The 26,702-nt window shown below is 36.6% G+C and overlaps 1 protein-coding gene across 3 annotated transcripts; it reads left to right on the forward strand.

Moving 5' to 3' along the window:
• Positions 1–32: 32 nt before the first annotated feature.
• On the forward strand, positions 33–26,432 carry Orco (odorant receptor co-receptor). 3 transcript variants are annotated; one of them, XM_074138520.1, is made up of 10 exons: positions 33–200; positions 1,498–1,576; positions 19,290–19,623; positions 19,763–20,041; positions 20,199–20,412; positions 20,599–20,785; positions 20,856–20,955; positions 22,885–22,989; positions 24,437–24,592; positions 24,696–26,432. In XM_074138520.1, exons 3-10 carry the CDS (start codon positions 19,294–19,296, stop codon positions 24,744–24,746), a joined length of 1,422 nt encoding a protein of 473 aa, XP_073994621.1. In that variant the 5' UTR covers positions 33–200; positions 1,498–1,576; positions 19,290–19,293; the 3' UTR covers positions 24,747–26,432. The 3 variants fall into 3 exon arrangements, with proteins under 3 accessions (XP_073994621.1, XP_073994619.1, XP_073994622.1); XM_074138518.1 differs by lacking the exon at positions 33–200 and adding an exon at positions 1,321–1,393; XM_074138521.1 differs by lacking the exons at positions 33–200; positions 1,498–1,576 and adding an exon at positions 1,450–1,468.
• Positions 26,433–26,702: the final 270 nt, after the last annotated feature.

The following is a 26,702-nucleotide window of genomic DNA, read 5'->3' on the forward strand; positions in this document are numbered from 1 at the left end:
ACACCAGGCGCCAGCTTTTTGCGAATTGCCCAACAATGGCCGAGTTAGGCGTGAAGTATTTCAACTTCCGTCTTTTCCGTACATAATGTGGTACGTTATTTAAATCGGAAAAATGGACACTTTCTCGTGCATTATTGTAGGGCTATTTAAACATTGTGTTTTTGGTCTCTAGAGTGGGATATTTCTCCAATAGAAGTTATGTAAGATTATTTTACAATTTTTTTTTATTTATTTATTTTTATTTGTGTATAATTATTATTTTATTTGTTTTAAACATTAATTTTATTTTACTTTATACTGATTTCAATCTTACTTTCAATTTTAGTGTACTTCAGTACACTAACAGTAATATCAGTATATTAATATGCCATTTATAGACCCTACTGATTGTCTTAGTGGCCTTTATATGCAATATTTATCATGTGAAGGGTTTATGAAGTTTATTATTCATTTCTTTAAGTTATCTTTTATTAATATAAATTATAAATATTTCTTTTGATATTAAATTAATCCGTGTATTAAAATGTCCGGTACGAAAGTTGTATAAGCATTGATCGTCAAAAAAGGGCACATGAATAAATTGTCATTTAATTGAAATTTAATGTGGTAATAGCTTTTGTAGATCTAGATATCCAGAACATTAGAAAGGGAGTTTGCCCCTCTTAAGTAGGGTCCCTTTTAAACTATTATCAATAATCTTCACCCGATTTTGATAAAATTTGGCAGGAAGAAGTGATTCGAGCTTTGTTGCGTGACATTTAACAAAAATCGGGCTAAGATTTGCAGAGTTATTAGTAAATAATAGTTTTAGAGGGGGCCTTACATAAATGGAGCTAACTTCTCTTCCATGTAATGTACAGCATCTACGTGAAATTCCGAATCGGATGACACCTCATTCATTAAAATCGGTTCACGTGTTTAGGCGCTGCGTTGTTTACAAAAAAGGTAATAACAAGAACAACCATTTTTGAAAATGCCTTTTTGCCCATTTTTGGTATCGTTTTCCTCGAAAGCAAAAAAAAATCCAGTTATAAACGAGGATATGCTCCTAATTTTAAAGATAATTTTGGAATTATAACTTTTATAAGAAAAGAGGGAAAAATTGTCAAACTTCGGTGTTTTTCTACGTACACGTTTTTGACGATCAACCCTTATACAACTGTCCTACCGGACAGTTTTAATGTAATATATTTATATGATATAATTATACATAAATGATATATTTATTATTCTGTCAAGAGGGATGGAAAAAACTAGGTCAACTGACGAAACTTATAGTACCAATCGCTGGTCACTTCAAAGTCTCTCAGTGGTTCCCCTTCCTGCATTATTTTGGCCCCTCTTCTTCAGGGGTAGCTTCTTCCAGTTTAATTGTGGTGGGGATGTATTTGAGGTAAAGCCATAAACCCCTTGAGTATTATCCTATAAGATTTCAAGAAGCTAACACTAGTTTTCTTTTCAGTCTAAGGTAAACTGAGAGGTACTTTTTTGTTTTAGATTATCAATAAAATTACTTATTATCTCAAATTCTTGAAAAATCGTCTCATCTACATCTGGAAAAGTACACAGCACGATAGTAAGTTTTTTGTTTGTGTGTTTTTTTAAGTTTTAATCACTTTATTTGCACAATAAACAATCTGGACAGAGAGAAGCTCAGAAGTCTAATCTACAATTGCTGACCATCTTTGACATGAGGCATCTCTTCTTGAAGGAGCACACTTTTTTCCATTAAGCTTAATAGGCTATTTTTTCCGATCGTTCTGCTATCATAATATTAAGGAACATTGACTTTAATTAGCTTTTTCAAAACATTCGTTTTAATTTAGGCTAAGTAGCCTCCAAAATTGGAGAGGGATTTGGATGCTTTCCATTAACTTGTAATATTGTCTTTTCTCTTTCACTTCTAGATGGAAGGCGTGTCTTTTTTTGCAGATTGTTTGCTCCGGAAAAATCCTTTTAAGGTCCCCTGAGACCAGTTTTTCCCCCAAATTGGTCTTCGTGTATATGTGTATATGTGTGTGTGTGAATCATCCGTAACTCAAAAACGAAAAAGTGCAGAAAGTTCAAATTTGATGTTTAACTTAGTTAAGATAGGATGCCAAAATAAGGTTTTCGAAAAAATTCATCAACCGAACGTATCATTTCGCTGAATAGATTTTTTGCTGTTTTTATCAAAAACGGCCCCTACTGTTTTCTCTAAATTTCCTAATTGTTCATACATAGCGTAACTTTAATAAAATTATTTGCTCATAAATTTTATTTTAAATATTTCTCCAGAGTAGTGAGGGTACTTCTGGTAGCGAAGTTTAGACTGTTTACTCAACTGCCATTACTGTAATGTTTCACTCCCTGAACATTATTAACAAGAATCAAATGTGAATGTCTAAATTTGATGAAAATCGTTTCACTTTTCCGATTAAAAGTTCCCTTTTTTTAAAATGATTTTCTCGTAAAAAAAACGCGATAATTTTATTTAAACTTTGTACAGTGATTTCATATAGGCGCCACGGTAGCCGAGCGGTTAGAGGCGAGACCTGCAAAGCTAATATGTACTGTGATACTGGGTTCGATTCCCGGTTTAGGTCTTGGGTTTTATTTAATGGTTAAAAAAATAAATTTACAGTAAAGTATGTTTGCTAGTCGCCTCCGTCCACGACACCTAATTTGCTAGTTGGACGTAAAGCCCTTCTGAAAAAATAGGCATTACTTTACTTTTCTTTACTTACTATAGTGATTTCAAACATATTAAACTAACAACTTTTACTAAAAATATTTTTCTCTAGACTTTGTTATGCAAAAGAATGGGTAGATTATTTTTAAATTGAGGAGAATTAAATATAGCTAAAAAGTTCGGAGTTTGAAGAAGTGTTGGAACGTAGAATATACAGTTAAAAAGTGGTGGGAATTTTCGTATCAGGTTTTTGCAAAGATGGTCACTTCTGATATGATGGTTTTGTAAATAACTCGTGATGAAACTGTCTTTAGGCACTTCTATTTCCTTATCTCTCGTAATAAAAACAAAAAGAAAATTATTGAAAACTTTATGATTTTTGATCTGACCGGAAAGGACATGTTGTGAGGATTCTGAACTAGAAAATCTGATATTAAACACTTAAAAGACTTCTTTTAACCGCAGTTTTCTTTAATCTTAGAATTTGACCAGACTTAATTAGAAAAAAAAGACAGTTGACTTGGCCAGAAGTGCCGTGGATTCAATTATTCCGGGATTATATTTTAAGTAAAACTACTCGTGAGCAGTGTATAATTTAAAAGAAATCGCAATTTCAAAACACTGAAAAATGAATTTAATAAATTGGTACTTCTGATAGCACGATTCAAAACATTAACTTCGCATCCCCTAGTGGCGGTTAAAAAAACTATAAAATTTGAACTTTTCACACACACAGATCAATTAGTAAAATCCTTTTTTTTTTTTTTACTTAATATACCTCAAAACGGATATTTCTAGTGAGAACTCAAAGTCGAGAATACGCACGAAAATTTGTTGTCTTGACGCGGCTAAGAGAGAGTAGAAAATCTGTCATACCCTTACTGCAATTCTTCAACTACTAACTAATTTTCTTCACATTCCGAATATCAGATACATATTTACCTTTTTTACGATGTAAATAAAATTTATGGGAACAACTTTCGAAATTATAGATTAAAAGTGAATAATCTTGTGAGCAAACTGATATCTCAAGTTAACCGATTTTCTTAGAATTTGATGTTTGATATTCATTTCTTACCATGTACAATACGCCACACAATGTACTGAAATGGTATAAACTTCAGACAAATACGCACTCCCACCTTTCTCACCGATCTTTCCTAAAAACAATTTGAAATGAACCAAAGTGTACCTACATCGAAATTTAAAAAAAACCTCAGCGCCAGTTTCGAAAAACTCTCAAAAAGAGAAAATTCCATTCAGTGAAATGCGACTTCCGCTCGGTGAATTTTCTTCAAATTCGGAATTTAGTTAGCACATTTAATGCTCCTATCTAGCAGATAAGAATTTTGAATCACATTTAATTCTAGAGTTTGTAATACCGTAATTTAAATAGAAATATAATCTCAGAGGGAAAGCCTGTCCCAACACTTCACCAACATATGAATTTAAACAAACTTTGCTTGAAAAATAATAAACTCTAAGTGTAGCTAATGCACAGTTGAATTTACGCAAAATCTCGTAGATGTTTTCGAGAGAGTGTCTAGGAAGTGAACAATCCATTTAGTGAAGTGTGACTTTCGCTAGAGGAACCAATACTCCTTAACAGTACACAAAAGATAGAACCGTATGTTAAACAAAAGTCACTATTACTTTTAGAGTCAATCTGTTTACGCCAGAAGTAACCTTAATATATTTTTCTGGAAAAAATGTCTTGTAGGTTTTATGTTTGTAACTACTATAAAAAAATTTAAAGATTCGAAAAATTCTCAAAATAAGGGCAAATCTGTTCGGTAAAGTGGCAAAACGTGAGAGCCGATTTTTCGCTAATTTAATGTTGTTTTATCTTTCGATAAAATGATAATTCTACCTGACAGATCGTAACCAAAACCTTATTGTGGTGGTCTCTAATGATATCCAAGCGAATTATCAATTTCGATCTTAATGCAAATTTTTCGTTTCTGAGTTACGATGGGCTAGATCTACGCGTTCACAGAAGATATGGCGGGAAAACTAAGTTTAGAGTAAAAGAAAGCGATGGAGATAAACTGATTGCTAATCATTTGTAATAGCTGACTGCTCAAACGGTTCTTTCATCTTCATATTTATCTACCACCATCCTCTATTTCTAAATAACATAATATTTAACTTTGAGAAATTCATGTTAAACTGCAAAATGAAATGTAGGATTCAACTATATCTATCATAAGCTGCATGGCTACTACGCCATTAGAGAAGAGGAATAGCTTTACTCTGAATCCACTGCCATAATCTTCCTCTCAGATGCACCTTCAGATCTATTATAAATATTACTTGAAGATCAGAAAAGATAACGTGCAAAACGACTGGCGGGAAAACACTATTACTTGTGAAAATGAATAATACTTCACAAGAGGTCCACGCTGTGCCTGGGAAACAGGCTTTAATCAAATTTATCCCGCGTATCAGGAAATATTGCATACATGATATTTTCAATCTTGATTTTTCACTAGAAGTAAAATATTAAGGTTTCCTACGCTCGAAAAAGAAGTATTTACAAATAGTTCAGAATGTTTGCACAACTCCATTTTCTAGAGATCAGATCTAAATTATTTTCTTAAACTTCGTATATTCACTGAAGATTTCAGGGGTAAGGATGCAGTAGGCTACCCCTCAAAGTGCCATTTTAATACGAAAGTAAAAACAATAGGAATCTGGTTTGTGGCGTTGATTTCTAATTTAAAGGAAACCGTTCGACGGAAAGGTGCGAAATTGTTAAAATATCTGTGGAGGGGGCTCCCACCAATTTCGTAAAGTATATTTACGCTCTACATCTTGAGCTCTAACTTTTGTTTAAAATGTTAGCAGGAACGCAATTTAATAGGGTCTATAAGGAGACATGTTACGCTCCTCTTTTAAGTACAGTTTTATTATTGTGAACCAATTTTAAGTGTAATATTGTCTGGCAGTGAGTAACAATTATGAAGTTGAAAAATGTGCGGCAGAGCTGTGGGGACTGCAGCCAGAGCCACTCGTGTGAATGCCAAGTTATGACTCATAACTGGGTGCCGGATATTAAAAAAAATCAATTGATCATAAATTATAAAAAACCGTTACAAAAACTGTCAATAATTTGTGAATAATTTACAATAGTATAAATAATCAATTTACTAATGAGAGGAGATTACGGAGGGGCCCAACTCTCCTTCTGTTAAAAACTACAGAAACTCTTAACGATTTAGATATTTTAGTTGGTCAGGTGCAATTATAAATACATTAGCTGCCCATTTTGTGGAAACTTTATCAACTTATTGAATTTATTGTTAAGTCGCTCAGAAGATGACTAAACACCTTCAAGAGAATTGAAATAAACACACTTATGGGTTGTTCAGACTGAACGTGGATTTCCAAATGGAACACATGACCATACCCTGTAGTTCAGAGTGAGCTGACTAACGAAATCTCCTATAACTAATAAATGTAACCAGCTTAGGAAACGTTTTTTGATCGTGGCATGCATAAACACTTTGGCGTTTAAGGTTTGAATGTCATGTGACCATTTGCTGCATCTTGAGCATTGAGCTCACTAAAGAAACATTTACTAAACTAATAAATAACTATTTTGAGATTGCCTCACCGTGGACTATTTTAAGGCTGTTGTGTCTGGATTCCCTTAGAAGACCTATGATCATACGCTGTAGTCCATAGCACCTAACAAATGAAATTTTTCCTAACTAATAAATTCAACCAGTTTAAGAAACATTACTATTTGCTATTTTTTTAAAGAATTCATTAATTTCCTCAGAACCCTATGTTGGCCATATCATTTATAAAAATTTTGTATTCAGTTAAGAGTAGCATTTGCTAGACGCCATATACTTTGCATTGATTATTATTATCCAAACTATTAATGCACAGGTTTTTTATGATACGTTATTAATCTCGTTCAAAAAGTCTAAGAAAAATTGATAACGTTTAAAAAAGTAGACACTGACATAAATAAACCAAATTATTATTATTACTTTTTTAAATTAGATTTAAGAACAAGCTGACTGCTTCAGAATCATAATTTTAAGATCATCCTTGAATACGAGTATTTTAATTGTATCATTATATTGAAAATGTAAAATATTTGCTGCACCCCTGGCCCAGTTCTTTTGTATTGGGTAGATATTAAAAATAATTGTTTTCTTTTTAAATCTTTCTTTTTTGGGGGGAAATTTACAGTAAATATAGAACTTTTTATTTTTATTTTTTCTCCTGCACTAAAATTGTGAAGCCGAAATATTATACTTATGAATCATGAAGTACGGGCTCTTAAGTAGCAGATACTATTTTGAATCCCGCTTGTGGCTACTTTTTATTGAAATGTTAATAGTAAATATGAGCTTTCGTTCATGTACTACAGATGATAGTTGAGTATCAAGCCTCCTCTGAAAGCACAGATTACTTTACTACTAAATAATAAAATGAGTATGTAAATTGTACAGATTGGTAACAAGTTATATAAAACGGACAAAACACCTCTCTCGGAACGATATGCTATTTTATAAATATAAGGTAACTTTGGCTGGGCTTAAAACAAGAATATATTACCGCATTTTCCAATCGAAGGGATTCCTAGATCTCCTACCACATTGTTACAAATAACGAAATAGATCAAAAACACATATTTTGTAAAGGGCATATATTATTAATGAATTAATTATTTGAATAACAAACTATAAATAAGTGAACATGTGTACCAATTGTCATTACAATTAGTTACTGATACAATTAATTAAGTGCGGCTACATTACTTCTTAATAAGATGGAAACAACAAATTAAATTGCGATTTAGCACTTTTCCTTAAGAGCAGTAAAATAAATTATACTGTAACTACAAAACCTCCTCTTCGGAAGAGCAAGAAAAATTGTCACACCATTGAACAAAGAGAAAATTAAAAACGTATTGTAAAGTTTTTTCCCAAAAAAAAAACTTTACTTACACAACTAGTGCCTGCCACTAGTTATTAAATATGTGGGTTTGATTAAATAATAAAACTCGCTAAAGTTGTAAGTAATAACCTGATTTATTAACACATTACCTTTACTCACATTAACATTTACTATCAACTAACGCTATTCATTACAGTCACCATTTACAACAGTCACAACAGTTTACTGTTACTTACTCACTTCGTAACGCCACAAAACTGTTCCCCGACTGACCACTGGTCCGCACTGCACCGAATTGCACTAGTCTCAGCTGCACTAAAACAGCTCTAACCATCAACTGACTAATTTCCCAACTAGCTACCACTGAAGCACTCCACAACACTGACTCTCTCTAACTATGTCTCAACACTGACTCTCCAAGACTAACTCCAAACTACAAGACTGTAAAACTCTTAGAACTCCTTAAAACTCGATTAAAACTTGATTGAAACTTAATTGAAAACTGACTTCTCCAGCTGTGTCGGCCTCCTTTTAACTGCGTGCCTCCCTCCAACTGGGACTGCCCTCCTCCAACTCTCTGAGCATAAGTTTCCACGCCCTCCTGATGTTCATTGGCTGGAGAAAACATACTGCCACCACCTCAGCTGTGAGCCGCCTCCTCCCATTCTCCGTCTCTCTCCAACTCCGTCTGTCTCCCTCTCACCTGTCAATCACAGGCTGGGAAACACATATGCCACCACCCCAACTGAGGCCTTTCTCTTAGCTGGCTTTTACACAGGTCACTAACTCCTTGAACAATCTAGCCCTTTCCTTTCTAGTTCAATAAAGACCGGCCCTTTTGTCTACACAGTGGTGGCCTGTTACCGGCTTTAGTCGCTTAACCCCTAGAACAATCTAGGCCTTTCTTTTCTGCCACAAGTAGATACCGCCCCTTTTGTTTATGCAGTGGCGGCCTGTTACTGACTTTGGTCGTTCAACCTCTAGAACAATCTAGGCCTTTCTTCTCCGCCCAGGTCAACTTCGTTACACTGCTCCCCTCTTAGAACTGTTCGTCCCGAACAGAAGTCTCCTTCGTGATGTTGGGCAGCAATCGGTCCAAGTGTACCACCTTCATCTTGGATCTGGGCGTGCGTTGAATCCGTTACACCAGGTCGTTGAGCCGACAGACAATGGTGCAAGTTCCTTCCCAGCAACTTAGGAGGTTTTCCCTTTTTGCGGACACGTTTAAACGCCCAAATTTTCTGGCCTCTCCGGAACGTTCTTCCGACGACCTGCCTGTCATACGATGCCTTCTTCCGGTCGCTGTCCAGTCTTTTCCTGCCGCGTGCCTTTCCACGTGCTGCTCTCCACTTCCGGCGAAGTTCCGCAACGTAGCCGCTCACGTCCGACTCTTCAGCTTCCAAGCTGCCTTCTAGGGTCCTGTAGATTCGCTCCACCATGCCGTCAGAGTGAGAGTGTAGCGGCGTCGTCCTTGTCCTCCTTACGCCGAGGATCTGGTAGACCGTCGATGCTGCAGCCGCCATTGACGCGTCTTGATCTGCTACGACGTGGGTCTCTGCCCACTTACTGAAGTGGTCCATCGCAACCAGTTTAAAGCGCCTTCTTCTTCTGTACTCAGGAGAAGGTCCTGCCATATCGAAAGCTATCCTCTTCAGCGGTAACACCAACTTGTCCTGCCGCAGGGCGCCGTTGGTTCCTCGGCTGGTTTTCTTCATTGCTACCCACTCGGTGCTACGACTACCCCAGTCTACACCGTCCTCGTGGTAGCCTACCAAAGAGAACCGCCGCCTCTGCTTGGCCCTTGCCCTCTTCACTGCAGGATGGATCCCGGTATTACCTCCGTGGATGTCCGATAGCCCTTCTTCCCTTTTCGATCCTGGCAGGAGTACTTTATCTCCCTCTTCTTTCCTCGCTGTCCTCGCTTCAAGGCTCTCTTCCACAACTGGTATAACAAAAGTTCCCTTACCTTGCTCTTTCTCTTCCTGTCCGCTGCAGTTTTCTATGCTTTCTTCTTCCCTTGCAGCTTCCTGAACTTCTACACAGCTACGTCTCCCTTTATCCTGGTCACCTTTTAAGTCTGACCTGCTGTCTGTATCATCCTGGCTGCCTTCGTCTTCTTCTTGGATGTTGTTTGTTTCTGTTACGCCCTCAATTTCTTCTGGCATCTCGTTTACTTCCCTTTTTATTTTCCTTATTATTTCTTCTTTCATCTCAATTTGGCCTTTTCTAATGTTTTTCACTTTTTCTATCATCTCTAACTGGCCCTGCTTCAGGTTTTCATTCATCTCCTTCATCAGTGCTATTAACTCCTCCATGCTGGGCATCTTAGTACTCACGGGCATATAATACTCGTCAGTTCTCTACAACTTTCCGGCAATTCACCCGAACTAATAAAATCAGCACTTACTCGTCTAGCGGTTTTACTATATCCCACTTCTGACACCAATGTAAAGTTTTTTCCCAAAAAAAAAAACTTTACTTACACAACTAGTGCCTGCCACTAGTTATTAAATATGTGGGTTTGATTAAATAATAAAACTCGCTAAAGTTGTAAGTAATAACCTGATTTATTAACACATTACCTTTACTCACATTAACATTTACTATCAACTAACGCTATTCATTACAGTCACCATTTACAACAGTCACAACAGTTTACTGTTACTTACTCACTTCGTAACGCCACAAAACTGTTCCCCGACTGACCACTGGTCCGCACTGCACCGAATTGCACTAGTCTCAGCTGCACTAAAACAGCTCTAACCATCAACTGACTAATTTCCCAACTAGCTACCACTGAAGCACTCCACAACACTGACTCTCTCTAACTATGTCTCAACACTGACTCTCCAAGACTAACTCCAAACTACAAGACTGTAAAACTCTTAGAACTCCTTAAAACTCGATTAAAACTTGATTGAAACTTAATTGAAAACTGACTTCTCCAGCTGTGTCGGCCTCCTTTTAACTGCGTGCCTCCCTCCAACTGGGACTGCCCTCCTCCAACTCTCTGAGCATAAGTTTCCACGCCCTCCTGATGTTCATTGGCTGGAGAAAACATACTGCCACCACCTCAGCTGTGAGCCGCCTCCTCCCATTCTCCGTCTCTCTCCAACTCCGTCTGTCTCCCTCTCACCTGTCAATCACAGGCTGGGAAACACATATGCCACCACCCCAACTGAGGCCTTTCTCTTAGCTGGCTTTTACACAGGTCACTAACTCCTTGAACAATCTAGCCCTTTCCTTTCTAGTTCAATAAAGACCGGCCCTTTTGTCTACACAGTGGTGGCCTGTTACCGGCTTTAGTCGCTTAACCCCTAGAACAATCTAGGCCTTTCTTTTCTGCCACAAGTAGATACCGCCCCTTTTGTTTATGCAGTGGCGGCCTGTTACTGACTTTGGTCGTTCAACCTCTAGAACAATCTAGGCCTTTCTTCTCCGCCCAGGTCAACTTCGTTACAGTATGTTTGTTTAATGAGATTGATTAATAAGCTATTACATTTTGCGAGTAAATTATAATAAGAAACTAAGACCCACTCTCACTTATTCTTCTATTATTAAATTTAATATAAGTTACCGATTATAATTGAAAATTCATAATATTACAGCTTATATTTTGGGATAGCAATATATGTACAATATATGAGTTTTATAAGTGAAATGCTTTAAAAGTTGATGTTGGGTGAAGTGAAAACCATATATTTTACACATTAGAGGCACAACAACAAAATAAAGGTAGAGGTTTTTCCTTAATAAAATCAAAATAACTCACTTTTTCGAGATAAACGCTGATATATTATAGAACTATTAAGAACATAAATGAACAAAAGAAGGACTAACGATAGGCCAAAAGTCGCTTTAAAACTCGGTTGCAACAGCTCAAACTTGATGGGCTTAACCGGAGGTAATGTTCCGTAAGATTCATGCTAAATATCTGTGAAATGATGAACCTCCTTCTGCTTTTAACTTTGGTTCTCCGCTTTCTATTTTTTGGCAGGAATGACTGTTAAAATTGTTCTAGCTCTTTCAACATTAAACATTCAGTCAACATTTAGTTTAAATGCATTATAATTTAGACAGTTTAACAATAAAGCTCTTTTTGCAATGGTTTATGAAATTACATGAGAACCATTTGAAGTCTTAAACCTTTATTCTTTAAGACGTACCGGACAACCCCTGGGTCCATCTTCAGCATCTACAAAGATGCATATATTACTGTAATACATATCATGTACTTTTGTTTCTTTTTAATTTAAAGCGCTTGGGTATCTGAGGTCATTGGCGGTTAGAGTTTTTTTCTGTGCTCTGCCAACCTCCGGATAGTGATCTGACAGTGAGTTGTAGATTAGATTAGATTGTACAAGACGGGCGGTTCCACCAAAAAAAAAAAAAAAAAAAGGGGAAGGAACGCATGCCCATTGTTCCCCGCCCACCCCTCATCTCATGAGAGATACCGGGGTTTAAAAACAAATCCGGCTAAAAATTACCAGATGCTAATATAATAACCTAACAAAGTAGCAACAGGACACTAGGGAGCTTGACGACTCAATCGCCCAGTGCACTGAATAAACCTAGAAAGTTCATTAAGATTACCAGATGCTACAATCTCCGGTAGGGAGACATTTGACCTTCCGAAGACGAGGAATCTAGTTTTAGAATAAACTGGGCACACCTCAACAAAGTGCCTCACAGTTTCATCGGACTCACCACAGCCAGCACAATTTGGCGACTGGATTAGGCCACATTTAAAAAGATGATATGCTAAATTCGCATGTCCACTCAACACCTGAACCAACTGGCGGATCCGGGACCTGCTAAAACCAACCATATCCGTTCTTGACAGGCCAAGGATTTCCTTAGCCTGGCGGCAGTCAGTTCGGGATCTCCACCGTTTCCGATGTTCTTTCAAAATCCACTGTTCCACCTCTGTTCTACAACGTCGATAGGATACAGGGATAATGGGCTGAGGAGTCATCGTTATCAACGCAGCTCCTTCCTTTGCTGTTTCATCAGCAAGTTCGTTACCCGGAATCCCAGAATGACCAGGAGACCAAGCAACCGAAACAGTATTCAAAGCTCCTAACAAATTGAGAGCAGCATGACAAGAATTGACCGAAATTTGGTTCCTACTAGGAGAGGCCAGAGCTTTAATTGCAGCCTGGCTATCCGTGAAGAACCTAACATCAGTGTCGGCAAATCCCTTCCAGCGGAGTAAAGTAGCCGCCATCTCAATGGCAGCCAACTCCGCCTGAAAAACAGATGCATAATTACCAAGATCAAGGCAGGTGCGTTCCCATAGGAACCCAAACTGGGGTCCCCAGATGCAGAGACCAGCACCTGCCCTATCCATCAATGAACCATCCGTAAAAACAGAAATGGCGTTTGTTGATAACTCGACAGCCGAAGCACAAGCCTCCTCCCTCGCAAGTATCTGAACCCCATAATTCCTACTGAAGTCCAGAGTCGCAGGGATGAAGTCCCCCGGCATGGAGAGCACTGCAATATGCTTTTTATCCTCTCGAACCAGATCAGCATGACTAATAAGCCTGCCTTTCCGACCGAGAAGGTTCATAGATGCCCACGTGCCGACACTCTCAAGTCTACGAGCGGCCATCAAAGCCTCCCCTCTAAGAAAAATATCCAAGGGAGGAAGCCGTAACATAAATTCCAAAGCGGCAGTAGGAGTACTCTGCAATGCTCCGGTAATCAATAAACATGCTAGCCGCTGGACGACAGTGAGTTGTAAGAAGCTTCTAGCAAGAGAAAATCTAAGGGCTAGCAGCTGGGTTCGAACCCAGGATCTCTGCTTAGGATCCAGTGCGCTAACCACTCTGCTAATCTCTTCACACCATGCACTATTTTATTCATTTTTTATTTAAACCAAAGTTTAGCATTAAAAGTTATTCATTTATAAACGTAATTAAAATTAATTATTTTACTGATTCTGTCAAACTTTTATTTTCAAAAACTACCATTTATTTTGGCTACCATTCATTTTCTTGTCCAGTTACGCAAAATTTTGTAGGTTTAAATAAACATTAAACTTTTCCTAACATCTTTATTTAAGTATAAAGCTTACCTGTTGAATAAAGCTCTATACTTAAGTTTTTAATTGATTGAGATGAGCCTAACCACACTCATACCCCAGAAGTGTTACTTATTTATGTACAGTACGGGCAATCATCCAGTTACAATGAAACATAATTTAATGTAATTTATAAGTAGCATATCATATAATTTAGAATATACATATATTGTCATAGAAATAAAATATATTAATAATACACCAATAGTAGAAATAAAAAGAAAAACAATTGATTTTAGGCTTTTTGAGGAATATAATAAATTGAATGATGCAAGTAAACTAAAGTACTTTACTGAATTAACAAATTTTAATGATTGTACAATTAATTGGAATGTAATTTTCCTTAGTGACTAATAATTGTAAAATCAGTTATTTATTTAAAAAACGTTTCCATTCGATCATGTTAGATTTGAATAAATCAAAATCAGAGTGTAGATGATTAACTTGATCCGTAATTCTTAGTGACACCTTTACAAAAAAACGTGTTTTTGTCTAGTATTGTTTGTTGGCACCTAAAATTTAACAGTGATAACAGTTCGGAACAGTACTCAGTTAGTAACAGAATTTTCAAGGAAGAATGTTTCAAGAAGTTGTGGACCTAAAGAAAAAAGTTGAGGCTGATTATGTGGAGTTCTAAAAAAAAAAAAAAAAAAGAACAAAACAAACAAACAAAAATATATAAAGTGGCAAAAAAAAGTTCGAGCTTCTAACGTGTATTTCCGAAGAAAACTCAAAACCAAAAATCTGCCGTTTACAAATATAAAACACATATATTTTCAAACTTTCAAATGATCAGCTCATAAATGTATTTGTTGAGAATCACTCATAAGTTTCTGATTTCCATGTATAGATTAGATAACACTCCTCAGGTAGCAAAGTTTTCAGTGTTCTTATCTTGTCAAACTTGGAATAAGTTCTCTCCTCTCCTATTAAATATAAACTATTGTCAAATCCTCAATACCTAAAAAATATTTTGCTCAGAAAAATATTAAAAACAGAACCGTCAGGTTTGTTTGGGAGCATCAGTAATGATTGGGAGCACCTGTACACAGATGGCACTGTGAAGTGGATGGTATAAAGATGTATGCAGATAATATTCAAATTTACCGAACTTAAAGATGAATTGAATTAAGTCGAAAATCATAGTATTTAGGAACAGTGGTAAACTGGCTCGCGGTGAGAAATGACTTTTGGGTGGGTCCTGCATTGTGACAGTGATTATTATAAATATTTGGGTATCGGCATGATTCCAATGCCAACAATGCTGACAATGCTCAGTCGACATTCCGAAGAAAGTTATCTTTGTCTGAATACGAAATTAATTGTACTTGGGTAGACTATTCGAAGGAACTGTGAAATTCTGTTATCAACTATTTCTTATTCAATGCGGTCTTACGTGCTGCAGTGTGTTACGGTTGCCAGGTGTGGGGTCACAAACAGTTTGTTGAGTTGGAAATACTATTAGACATGCAATTGTCATATCAGCTAAAATGTGATATGTTTACCCCTGGCATGCCGTTAGTAGCATTACTCTTTGATTGCCAGTTTTTAAGACATGTCGGACCCGAATAGAGAGGTGTTTTAGGCGAGATGCCAACTTCAAGACCTAAACTTTAAACCTTGAACAAATTACATGTGTAACTTATGCTAAAGATTGTGCTTTTCACTTCCTTAACTGAAGTCCTTTACTGAAGGAGTACAGTGTTATATTAATTCGCAAAGATGAGTTGACTATAATGAGTTCATTTGTTTCTTAACTGGAAAGGCGACTGATACCCGTTTATTCGTTTGTACAAACCGTTTCCAAGCAGATGGGCTTTTCTTATTGCAGAATGTAATAGTTACAATTTATTTTGGTATAAGTCGAATTTGGAACTTCCTTTTGAAGCACAGCGAATTCTCCCTTATCAGGGCAGTCTTCAAATAACGGCGTCGCGGTAGTAGTGGGGAGACCCCAATCAGAGGAAAACGAAAACGTTTAAAAATAGCAACTTGCATAAACTAACTGCGGCGTTATTCTAGCAATTAAGATCGTAAAACTCTTGACGGGCTATTTAATAAAAATGTCTTATCGCATGACCCTTCCTTTAGAGGATATCTGTGGGCAAACAGATAAATATACAGCATAAACGGCCTGCCGTTATAAGGAAAGGAATACAGGCCGAAAGTACTCATTAAGTGGGCAAATAGTACAGTTAGAAAGTTAAAAGAAAAAGTACCTTGTGCATGTAGTCTATGCACTAAAATTGTTTTTCGTACTAACAGGATCTCAAAACATGTATTTGCTGCATACAGATCACAATACTTCTTTTTATTAGGAGTAAGAAAAAGTAAAAATTAGATTGAATTTTCTGTAAAAATGGATTTTCAAAAAAAAAAAAATTGTATGAGCATTAGGCAATGTGTCCGACGTATTTCAACATCGGAGCGTTGCCACGGAGACTGGCCAAACATGGCGACTTAAAGAATGATGCAATACTCAGACAGTGTTGTACTCAATCGATTTATCATATCTCTGTTGTAAGTAAATGTACTCATTTAATAAGGATCCACAATTTAAAAAATCCATACGAAATATATTTACTCACAATTCAAGTTTACCTAAGTAGGCGTATAAAATTTCTATTGGTACCATTTTAGGAACTTTTATATAATTTTTAAAAACAAGTTTGCTAAATTTTGGCAACAATCGTATGAAAACAAGCTTCTACAAACATTCGCTCCATTAAAGCTCGCCACTAGCTTCACCAATTAGGGAATGAGAGAATTTAAAGTACCACTCTTTCTGCTTCAGTCGAACAGATATCTCTCTTTCCAATTAGGGTAGTTACCGTCCAGTTGAACGACATTCATTTTGGATCTGCAAGAACGTTGGATTCGTATGCTAGGTGTTGAATCTTGGTGTAAGGTCCTCCTCAGTCGTTTTGCAGTTTAGGATTTATTTATTTATTTTTTTATTTATTATGATTTAAGGCGCGTCAACATCTAAGGTTATTGGCGCCCGGAGCTTTTTTCAATGCACTGCCGGCCTCCGGACAGTGTTGTCTCGATCACCGGACAGTTAGCTGTAAGAAGCTCCTAGGAAGAGAAAATCTAAGGATCAGCAGCTGGATTCGAACCCGGGACCTCCGCGTGGGAGTCCAGTACGCTAACCGCATAGCTAATCCCTTCCCTTTTAGGATTTATTAAATTTTTTCGGACCGTTACGCACAACCGAACTTTCTCGACTTCTTCCGATTACCCGCAGATCGTATCATGTTGCACCTCTTCATTTGTGATCCTCAATACAATCAAATTTGAATGTTGCAGTCCATTTCTTCTTTCCTCTGGGTTACCGAATGGTTCACTGAATAGCTAAGTTTTCATCCGAGCACACTCTAATGGTGTGGGCCAGTAGTCTCATGAACTACCGATCGGAGACCATCAATATGTGTTCGTCCAAGTCGTCCTGGAGTTCATTCCTCGAACGCATTTGGTGGCTTCCTAAGGCCTTGTTGAATCCCTTCCATCATACCACCAGACTGATTGCATAATATCGTCTTCCTAATGCCAAGTATATCAACAATTTCCAAGAATATCTGCAAGTTGATGATATAGTGCTCTCTCCAATAATCCTACAGCTTTGCAGTGGAATATGAGCTTATAAGATAAATTCTACAAACATGGGCATGTTTTATTGTCTTTGGAAACGTATAAAATTTTAGTTTTAAGAACGAACAGTAGATTGAAGTCTACAAAGAAATGGTTTTTTTAGTGGTGATCATGTGGAAACCGTAATAGCAACAAATATTTAGGCGACCCTTTAACCTCTTATCTATCATTTCAGCAACATCTAATATCAAATTTTCTGTAGCCAAATATGGATTAGGCACAGTTTGGTTCCGCATTTTTTAGGAAACTGCTGGTCATTTGCAGCCTAAGTTCTTCGCTTACCTGCAATGGAATGCAGCAATTTGGGGTTTCCAATTTAGATGTGCTTGCGGAATTTATCCTTAAAGATTAATTTAGAGATATTTACCTTTAAGTTCATCTTAAAAGTACTGTCTCCTTCCTCATGCCGCTTGCAAAATATTGTAGCACTAGAAGTTGTGGTCCTTATGGCCTTGAGGTTTGAACAGTGGAACAGTCTTGCAAGTAACTATTCATATAAATTAGCCTGTCTTTGCAAGTATTGTTTCGTTGGGCGAGGCAACTTTTAATGTTTTATTTTTTTTTTTAAAAAAAGCTGACTGTTGGGAGGTGTTTGAAAAGCGTGCTCAGAATACGGGACTTTTTTATAATTCTTATATGTAAATTGTTTACATTTATAGGATAAAATATGCCTGCTTTCTGGAGCCTCTTGAACCAGGAGCTCGGATGCATGCTTTTAGTCACGCCTTAATTCAGCTTGTCTGACTCACACGTCATTCACAAAATATGCACAGGTATACATGTAGGTCCATCTCTTTGATTTTGTAACATCGTTCAGTGATCAACGCTTTTAAGTTTTTTTGGGACGTGGAATAATAATACCACAGAATAGTATCACCATCTTCCTACAGACCTGTCCGAGCATTTCAGCCAACTTATTGTTTGCAGAAACTGAGCTGTCTTTTATAACTGAAAATTATGAGCTAGCAAGTCTATCCCCAAACCAAAATTCATATAAACATAAATATAGTAAATACAAATTTTGATTCTATGTTGATTTTTGAGAATGCAAAATCTGCTGAACTGTTTTGAGTTTTAAAGATGAGTATGTTCTGCAGAATTATATGAGTTGAGCAATGCAAAACGAAATACACGAAGCTGGGACTTAACGAAAATCAGTTTTAATATGTCGTTAAATGTCCAACATCTCTTAGTTGCAATTCTAAAAGTTATAAATTTCAATTTCCCTCACAAATATAGCATTTTCATTAATTCAAAGTTGGCTTTAATGTTTGACTGTTGAAGGGTTGAAGGTTGAAGTAATAAAACTGTAGACAAGCGTGACATGCCAATTCTCCAGCACCTCTCATAAATAACATTTTTCGACAAAAATTTTTAAATTAAACTAAATAAAAACAGTTGTACATGAGTGTTGTGTATTTATGAGATGTAAAGAAAATTTTTAAAGAAAAATGAAACATTTGAAGCGGCCACTTCTTTCTTTAGTTTCTGATTTTTCTAGTACCTTTCAGCGTTGAAGATCCTCCTTCCAGTCATGCAAGCAAGCGTTCTTTATCTCATGCCATAGTTTTCTAAATAGATTCTTTTCGCTTGATACATGTTTTTAATTAATTAAATAAAAATACTTATTGTCCCCGACATTTTAGGGTCTTTTTCCAGTCGCATTCGGTTATAAAATTTACTATGTGAACGGCATTCTTTTATCTTACAAACATGTCCTAATCATTTATTAAACTTATTTAAACCACTACTTTAATGAAGTAGTTCTGGACAAAATCTCTTCGGGATGGCCACAGCAACTGTAATTAGTTCATTTCTGAAAGTCGGCCTATTTAAGATAACCCAGTTATCAAAAGGTCAGCTACAAAAGAATGGTAAGATAAAGAGCCTTGAAGCAGAACACCTTCACATTTACCTTTCTCTCTCTTTCGCTTCTTTTTGTAAATTTTTTTCATGATTTTGCAGGAAGATGCAGAAAGTGAAGATGCATGGTCTCGTAGGAGACCTATGGCCGAATATCAGACTTATGCAGATGACTGGCCATTGGCTGCTGGAGTATCACGAAGAGACAGGAGGCATGGTCAGGCTGATGCGTATGGCCTTCTGTTGGTTTACAACTTTGATCGTTTTTACACAGTTCGCTTTCATCACGTGCTTTCTTATCCTGGAAACCTACGATGCGGATCAGATGGCCGCTGCAACGATCACTACGTTATTCTTTCTTCATTCAGTCACCAAGTTCATGTATTTTGCCCTGAGAAGTAAATACTTCTACAGGACTCTCTCCGCCTGGAATCAGGTAACTGCTCTGTTTTTTGTAAACATGTGACTATAGACTGGGGACCAACTCTGAGACACTCAATAAACCTAACTATCAACTGGAATTGTTAAAAACATGTTTACTATGAAGTGTATTGCTGACCCAAAACTTCTTGCAGATGAACTCCCATCCATTGTTCGCTGAGTCCAACGCCCGTCATCGAGCAACCGCTCTGGCTCGTATGAGGAAGTTATTGATGATTATCGGATCTGGTACTATCTTTTCTGTATTGGCTTGGACTACCGTAACATTCTTGGATGATCCACACAGACAGATCACTGATCCGGAGAACGCCAATGAAACAATTACTGTCGAAAAACCGATGCTAATGGTAGACGCCTGGTATCCGTGGGATGCCAAATATGGCATGACATACTTTATGTCATTTATATATCAGGTAAGCAGATATACCAGGGCACTCTTACAATCTCTTTCAGAACCTTCTTTAGCGTACTAGGGAACAGACCAAATGTTCTCTAAGAGTTCATCCACTAGAACTAATATAACGTTTGTGTTCTAACGAAAATATCTCATTTTTCTTAATCTTATTGCAGTTGTATTGGCTATTCATCTCACTGAGTCATGCCAACTTACTAGACATCTTGTTCTGTTCGTTTGTATTATTCGCTTGTGAACAACTGAAACACCTGAAGGAGATCCTACAACCATTAATGGAGTTGTCAGCCGCTTTAGACTCCGTGGTTCCCAACTCGGGTGATCTTTTCAGAGCATCTTCTACAGCGTCAAATATACCACTGATAGGAAACGGTGAGTAAATCATAAGTATTTCAAGTTCCAAAATTTCCATGATATAATTTAAAATGTCCTAAATTCTTTTCTGTAAACTCGAACGATTAGGTGCTCATCTAACTTTATAAGGGTTGTTTCTCACTCAAACCAGAATTCCCTTATAATTCTTCCAAACATTGAAGGAATTACTTGTTTTTTGTATAGATGGTAATGAGTTCGACGTACGCGGGATCTATTCCAACCAGAGAGACTTCTCGGGATTCCAGCCGGGTATCGCTGCGTTGCCCAGCAATGGAGGTGGTGTGGGTCCGAACGGGCTGACCAAGAAGCAGGAACTTATGGTCCGTTCGGCTATCAAGTATTGGGTAGAACGTCATAAACACGTGGTCAAGTAAGTATGCTACACTAAAGGAAGTGTGCAAATGCTCAAAATAATGCTCACATATAGTCTTGGTTTGCAGATTCGTTACGAGCATTGGTGATTGTTATGGATCTGCACTGTTGCTGCACATGTTGACGAGCACTGTTACCCTCACACTGCTGGCTTATCAAGCGACTAAGGTACTAGTTTTAGAAATATGATTTTGCTTGAATCATGGAGGACTATTCATGAAACATTTTTCGATGAAGACTCATCCATATATGAAAATATGAATCATCTCATGATATTTAATCAGGTCGTAAATCAATAATGGGAAGGGTATAGAGTTATGATAACAGGCAGACTTGTAAACGGGAGGACTTTAGTCAAAGATCTGTGGTAAACTAAATTTATGTCTGTTGGAAAATAATAAAAAATGCAGATGCGTCCCTAAACCCAAGAACCCCGATTTGACAGCTGGACATGTAGCCCGCCAGAAATATAGGATTATTTCTTTTTATTCACATAGCGTAGTTAATGAAGAAACATTTAGTGATTCAATGTTTATATAGCATCAATAACAAAGCCTCAATTTTTAAGCACCTTTCTTAGAGCACTAATCACTAAACTATGAACTATCCTTCAAGAAACTCTAAACAAGAAGCATATTTTATCATCACAAATATTCATGAATTACCATACATGAATCTTTATTTATTAAGTATGAGTGAGAATCATCAATTAGCCTTGTTCTAACAGCTTATAAAAAAAACCTTATAAAAAAAAAACCTTAGATGAAGCGTAATTGATGAAATGCATTTCACATAACCACATTCATTGCATAGTTACAATCAAGCACAATTGCGCAGCTTTAAAAACTTAATTTAATGCACCAATCATGAATTAATTAACGCATCACTCATGATCAATATTCATTTAATGTTACTTTTTATGTATTTATTTTACCTCTACACAATATTATGAAGTACGAGGCAAGTTAAGTAAGTACGGTTTTGAAATTCGGCCGCTGTAGTGGTGCGGTCAGCATTTGGAGCATGCGCGCTGTGTACCTATTTCCGTTAAGAAGAAGCCAGGCGTTATTCCGGAAACATTCGACCGTGTTTGCGCTTGTTAGAGAGTATTTGAAATATCTCCGTCGATTGAGAATTCCCCAGACAGTGAAGTACACGGTGTGATTCGTTTTCTTAGTGCTAAAGTTGTGAAAGCGGCTAAAATTAATCGTGAGATCAGTGAAGTTTATGGAGAAAACATTGTAACAGTAGAATGGTACGGAAATTGGTTACAGCTTTTAAAGATGGCCGCACGAATGTTCTGATGTGGAACGAATTGGGCGACCTTCAGTCATTACTGAAGATTTAGTGCAGAATGTTTACGAAAAAGTGAAAAAGATAAGACGATTTACGATTTCATCGTTATCAAATGAGTTTCTTCAAGTGTCAAGAAGTGTTCTCTATGAAATTAAGACCGGACGCTTAAATTATCGACAATGCCCGTCCATACACTGCTAATCAAACTCAAGATCTCATCGGATCATTTTGCTGGGAACAACTTATCACTGTCCGGAGGCCGGCAGTGCACTGGAAAAAGCTCCGGGCGCTAATAACCTCAGCTGTTGATGCGCCAAAAAAAAAAAAAAAAAAAAAAAAACTTACCCTCCGTACAGTCCCGATCTAGCGCCCAGTTTAAGATAAACCACCTGTTTCGCAATTGAAGATGCACCTGGGTGGTGAGGTCAAAACGATTGTGATGCAGTGGTTGTACAATAAGTGCCTTAATATTAGTGGCAATTATGCAGAAAAGTAGATTAAGGTACAGGCTTTCTTGTAAAAATAAAATTGTTAATTAAAGTATACTTGTTTTTCTTTTATTTCACAACGGTACTTGCTTTAAAACACGCCTCTATATAAAGGAATCACACATTAAATAAGAATCATAAACCATCTAGCATTCAAATTATTATGATGCTCCAACATGAAGTCCCATTGCAGAAATTCTTAAAAATTCATGTAGTATAAGTAATACAACATAATTACAGAAGCCTGACGCAACATTAATGAACCAGTAATACAGTACCGTCACTATTACGAAGCTTTTTTTTTTTAATCTAGATTGAAGGTGTGGATGTATACGCGTCGACGGTCATTGGCTACTTGGTGTACACTCTGGGACAGGTATTTGTGTTCTGCATCCATGGCAACGAACTGATCGAAGAGGTAATTTTAGGTTACTTTTTGCCATAGATTATTAATTAAATAGCTGTTAAATGCTACCTATGAGCTTTAGGAATCTCCTAAAGTTTGGACGAAATCCTGAAGTGGGACTGTTTAGTTCTTTCAGGGTGAATATTAAGAACATAACTTCCAACTGCAAAATATAACCTCTTGAAGATTACAGAAATTTAAAATGAGAAGCGTAAGAAGGTATTAGACTGCACATAGCACCTTCTAGAAGTTAAAATGAGTTCACAAATTGAAGGTTTATCTAGAAGAAAATAGTGGCACCAAATAATGAACATTCAGGATTTTAGAGAAGTATAGCATTCTTATAGTAAAGATGAACTCTTGGGATGGTATAAGAGTTTTTAGGCTATCCTAGTGATCTGCAGAATCTAATCTAACCTGGAAACATAGAGAAGTGAATACGCACTTAGGCTGCCCTTGGCCAATTTTGCCCCCGTAGTAACAGCTCATATCAGCCCGTATCATTCAAAAATGCTAGAGAAGAGGCGAGTGAAGAATTCGGTTCCAGATTATAGGCCCCAAACGTTAGGAATGCTATAATTCTCTACATTGAAGGAGCTGCCTTGTCATATTACCTTCTAGGTGCATCCTCAAGTGGCAATGCCCTGCAATTAAAGCAGTATCTTCGTTAGTTTGATTTTCGTTCTGCCAAAGATATAGTTTAAGCGAGTCTTGCCTGACCACTCCTGGGAGATCGTGCAGCGCCATATCTCCGCATATTTCTCCTATAGAGAGTAGAGTAATTTCTGTGTGAGCCATTTTTCAATGGCCTTAACGCCAGTTTTATACAAAATGCCGCAAAAACTTTCGGTACGGGATGGAATCTGCAAGGTCTTCTCTTTGGCTAGCCAGTAGGCTTCCTATTCATTTTCTATGCCTTTATGCCCCAGAACCCAATTAGCCCTACGCCATTGTTTTTCACCAGGGCTCCAGTTACATTTGGCATTCATTGACGATCTTTGTTCTAACGCTGCAAGGGTGGTCTGACTGTATCTAAGATTCAATGTGGTATTTGGGTTCGTCATATCTGCTTTCATACATAATTGAGGAATTTTTTTCCAAATCTTCCACTATCTTTACGAGCCACTCTCGTACTTTCAGGCTGCCCTGGAGTAGAGCTCCTGGCTCCTATAATACCCAAACATATAAGCGTCTAGACTTAATATCATATTAACAGATTTCTTTTCCGTACGATACCAGACAAAAGAGGAATAAAAAGACAATATCTCTTAGCAGCGTAATGTATATTCAACATAAGGTTTAGATTTGAGTTTTCACGATTACTCAAAGCATCTCTCACAGGTAAAAAAAAAAACCTGGTTTTTACTAGTTCCTCTACAAGAGCTTTCATTAACAGAATTTCTACAGATGTTTTTAGATTTGCTTTTTACTGATTTTTTTAATCCTGTTCTAATTTCAGAGTTCCTCTGTGATGGAAGCCGCCTACAGTTGCCATTGGTACGACGGCTCTGAAGAGGCGAAAACGTTTGTACAAATCGTTTGCCAACAATGTCAAAAATCGTTGACCGTTTCAGGAGCTAAATTCTTCACTGTATCCTTAGATTTGTTTGCTTCAGTAAGTTTTAGAGCATTGGCGATGCTTACTGAGTTACAGTCTACTTTCTTCATTAAAAAAATACTATAATTACCTATGTGATAACTTGTTTCTTTTTTGGCAGGTACTCGGAGCTGTGGTCACATACTTTATGGTGCTGGTACAATTGAAATAAATTTCCCGTTCTCCCATAATTTTTTTGTATTTCTTTCTTCAAGAAACCAGTTATAAAAGAGGGTTGGCAGATGTCTAGCTATTTTAAATCGTCGGTCAATATTTTATTTTATTTTTGTAATTTTGATTTTTTTTTAAGTGGTGTTGGGAATTACAACAAAACAAAAATGTTTTTTTCTATTATGAACTGTATACTTCTACAACCTTCTTCTAACATACTAAGTGGAGGGGAGTGCTGATGGAAAGATTAATTAAAGGCTCAACTATTGAACTATTTAATTAACTGTTTAATTTTTTAAAATGGCCACCACCCTGCTTAGAAAAATAATTAAAATGGTATACCAGCATTAAGTGGACTCAGCTTTTTTGATAAAACCATTCCTCCCTATCATCAATTAGATTATCTCTGCTCTGTTTATTATATGTATAAAATAAGGTACATAACTATAATCTGTTAAGGGGCTAATCCTTTCTCAGTTGCAATTAAATTAGGAAAACATTAAAGAGTGGATTTAGAGCGCATGTAGTTGTTGCTTCATGAACAAATATCATAACTTACCAGGATAACCTGGTCTTAGGAGTTTCCAAACTTAGTGTGTTTCGTGGTTTATAATTAACAATAAGTACCTAATGGAAATTAGCGGGGTGAGACTGTGAGAGTATCCTAGAAGTTACAATGAGAACTTCTAATAGTTTCCACTTAGTTTATAGAAGTTAAGACTGAGTGCTCCTGCTGCTTTACCTGAGCTTTTAGACCTCTAGACAAAGAACCCATAACAAGAGGTTAGAGAGCTTCAAGCATTTTGAATGAACTCAGAAGAGTTTGAAATCCTGAAAAACTTAGGAGGGCTCCTATTTTCCCAGACCTCACGAAGCTCCTTTTCTGGTTTTATCACGAAGTAATTTCTACAAGTATTCATCCATCTCTTTTTTGTTTTACGAACCAGCTTTGCTTTAATATTAATTCCTTCTGTAAATTTTAAATGTATATATAGACTTTTGAAATCAATGAACACTTATGTAGTCAAAGATTTGCTTTTTTTTCTGCAACCTATAACATATTTAAATACAAATTATTTGTATCAAAAGTAATTACTATTACAACAAATTTTCCGTTAAATCTCAATTTGTAAATTTGAAACGATTGTAATTTCTCTTCCCAGGAATGAGAGGGAGTAAAACTCTTGCACCGTAGTCGCGAAATTCGGTGAAATTAAATTATCTCGCAGAAGGAAAGTGTTGCGATGGAGCTAAATTTGGGCTATCGGGTGGGTTGTAAAAGATATTTCAATGCTACAAACTTCTTCAATTTGTTGTTTCAAAAGAAGCTGGCAAGTATGTACTGTTGAGGCAGCTTGTTTGAATTGTCAGTTCGTGTGTTATATCTACTTTTTCTTTATACACTCTTTTCCCATAGTCTGAAGTGATTCGAGTTTAGATCATATGTGAACAAACGTAGTCTGAGAGTACAGCAATAGGGGATTTTCAACATCAAACTTACATATGAGCCTGGGTTATGAAGTCTCATGAACTTCTTTAATTAGAAAATTAAGGACCTGTGAAGGTCCTTTTAGTTTGTGAAAGAATTAATTATTTATTAAATTGTATTTTCAAATGCACAAATGTTTTTATTGATTAGTTTATCAACATTGTTAAATTAAACAGGCCTTTTAAATATTAAATTATCCTGAAAAGAAATGAAGAAGCATATCAGTTATCACTGGTAACTTTTCATATGTTAAAAATCAATTTATCGTAGTTGCAGAAAAAAGTTATATTTTAACATTTTTTTAACATAATCACTAGTTAAATTTAAAAAATTAGACTTTTTTTTAATTTAAATTTTGAATGATTCACACATTATTCAATTAAAATTAATATGTATATATCTTTTGAGATACCTGAATTTATGAGTCCTACTTTATAAAATGCAATTTTATAATAAATTCTTTTAGAT

Source organism: Rhodnius prolixus, unplaced genomic scaffold (assembly GCF_049639745.1).
Source record: "Rhodnius prolixus isolate KJV_2025 unplaced genomic scaffold, Rpr scaffold_11, whole genome shotgun sequence".
In the NCBI taxonomy this organism is placed as follows: domain Eukaryota; kingdom Metazoa; phylum Arthropoda; class Insecta; order Hemiptera; family Reduviidae; genus Rhodnius; species Rhodnius prolixus.

Excerpts from the sequence above, each read along its gene's own strand:
- Orco (XM_074138520.1), top strand. The coding sequence starts at position 19,294 with ATGCAGAAAGTGAAGATGCATGGTCTCGTAGGAGACCTATGGCCGAAT. Across the intron at positions 20,042-20,198 it reads TTATGTCATTTATATATCAG|TTGTATTGGCTATTCATCTC; the intron begins GTAAGCAGATAT and ends ATCTTATTGCAG. Across the intron at positions 20,786-20,855 it reads CGTCATAAACACGTGGTCAA|ATTCGTTACGAGCATTGGTG; the intron begins GTAAGTATGCTA and ends CTTGGTTTGCAG.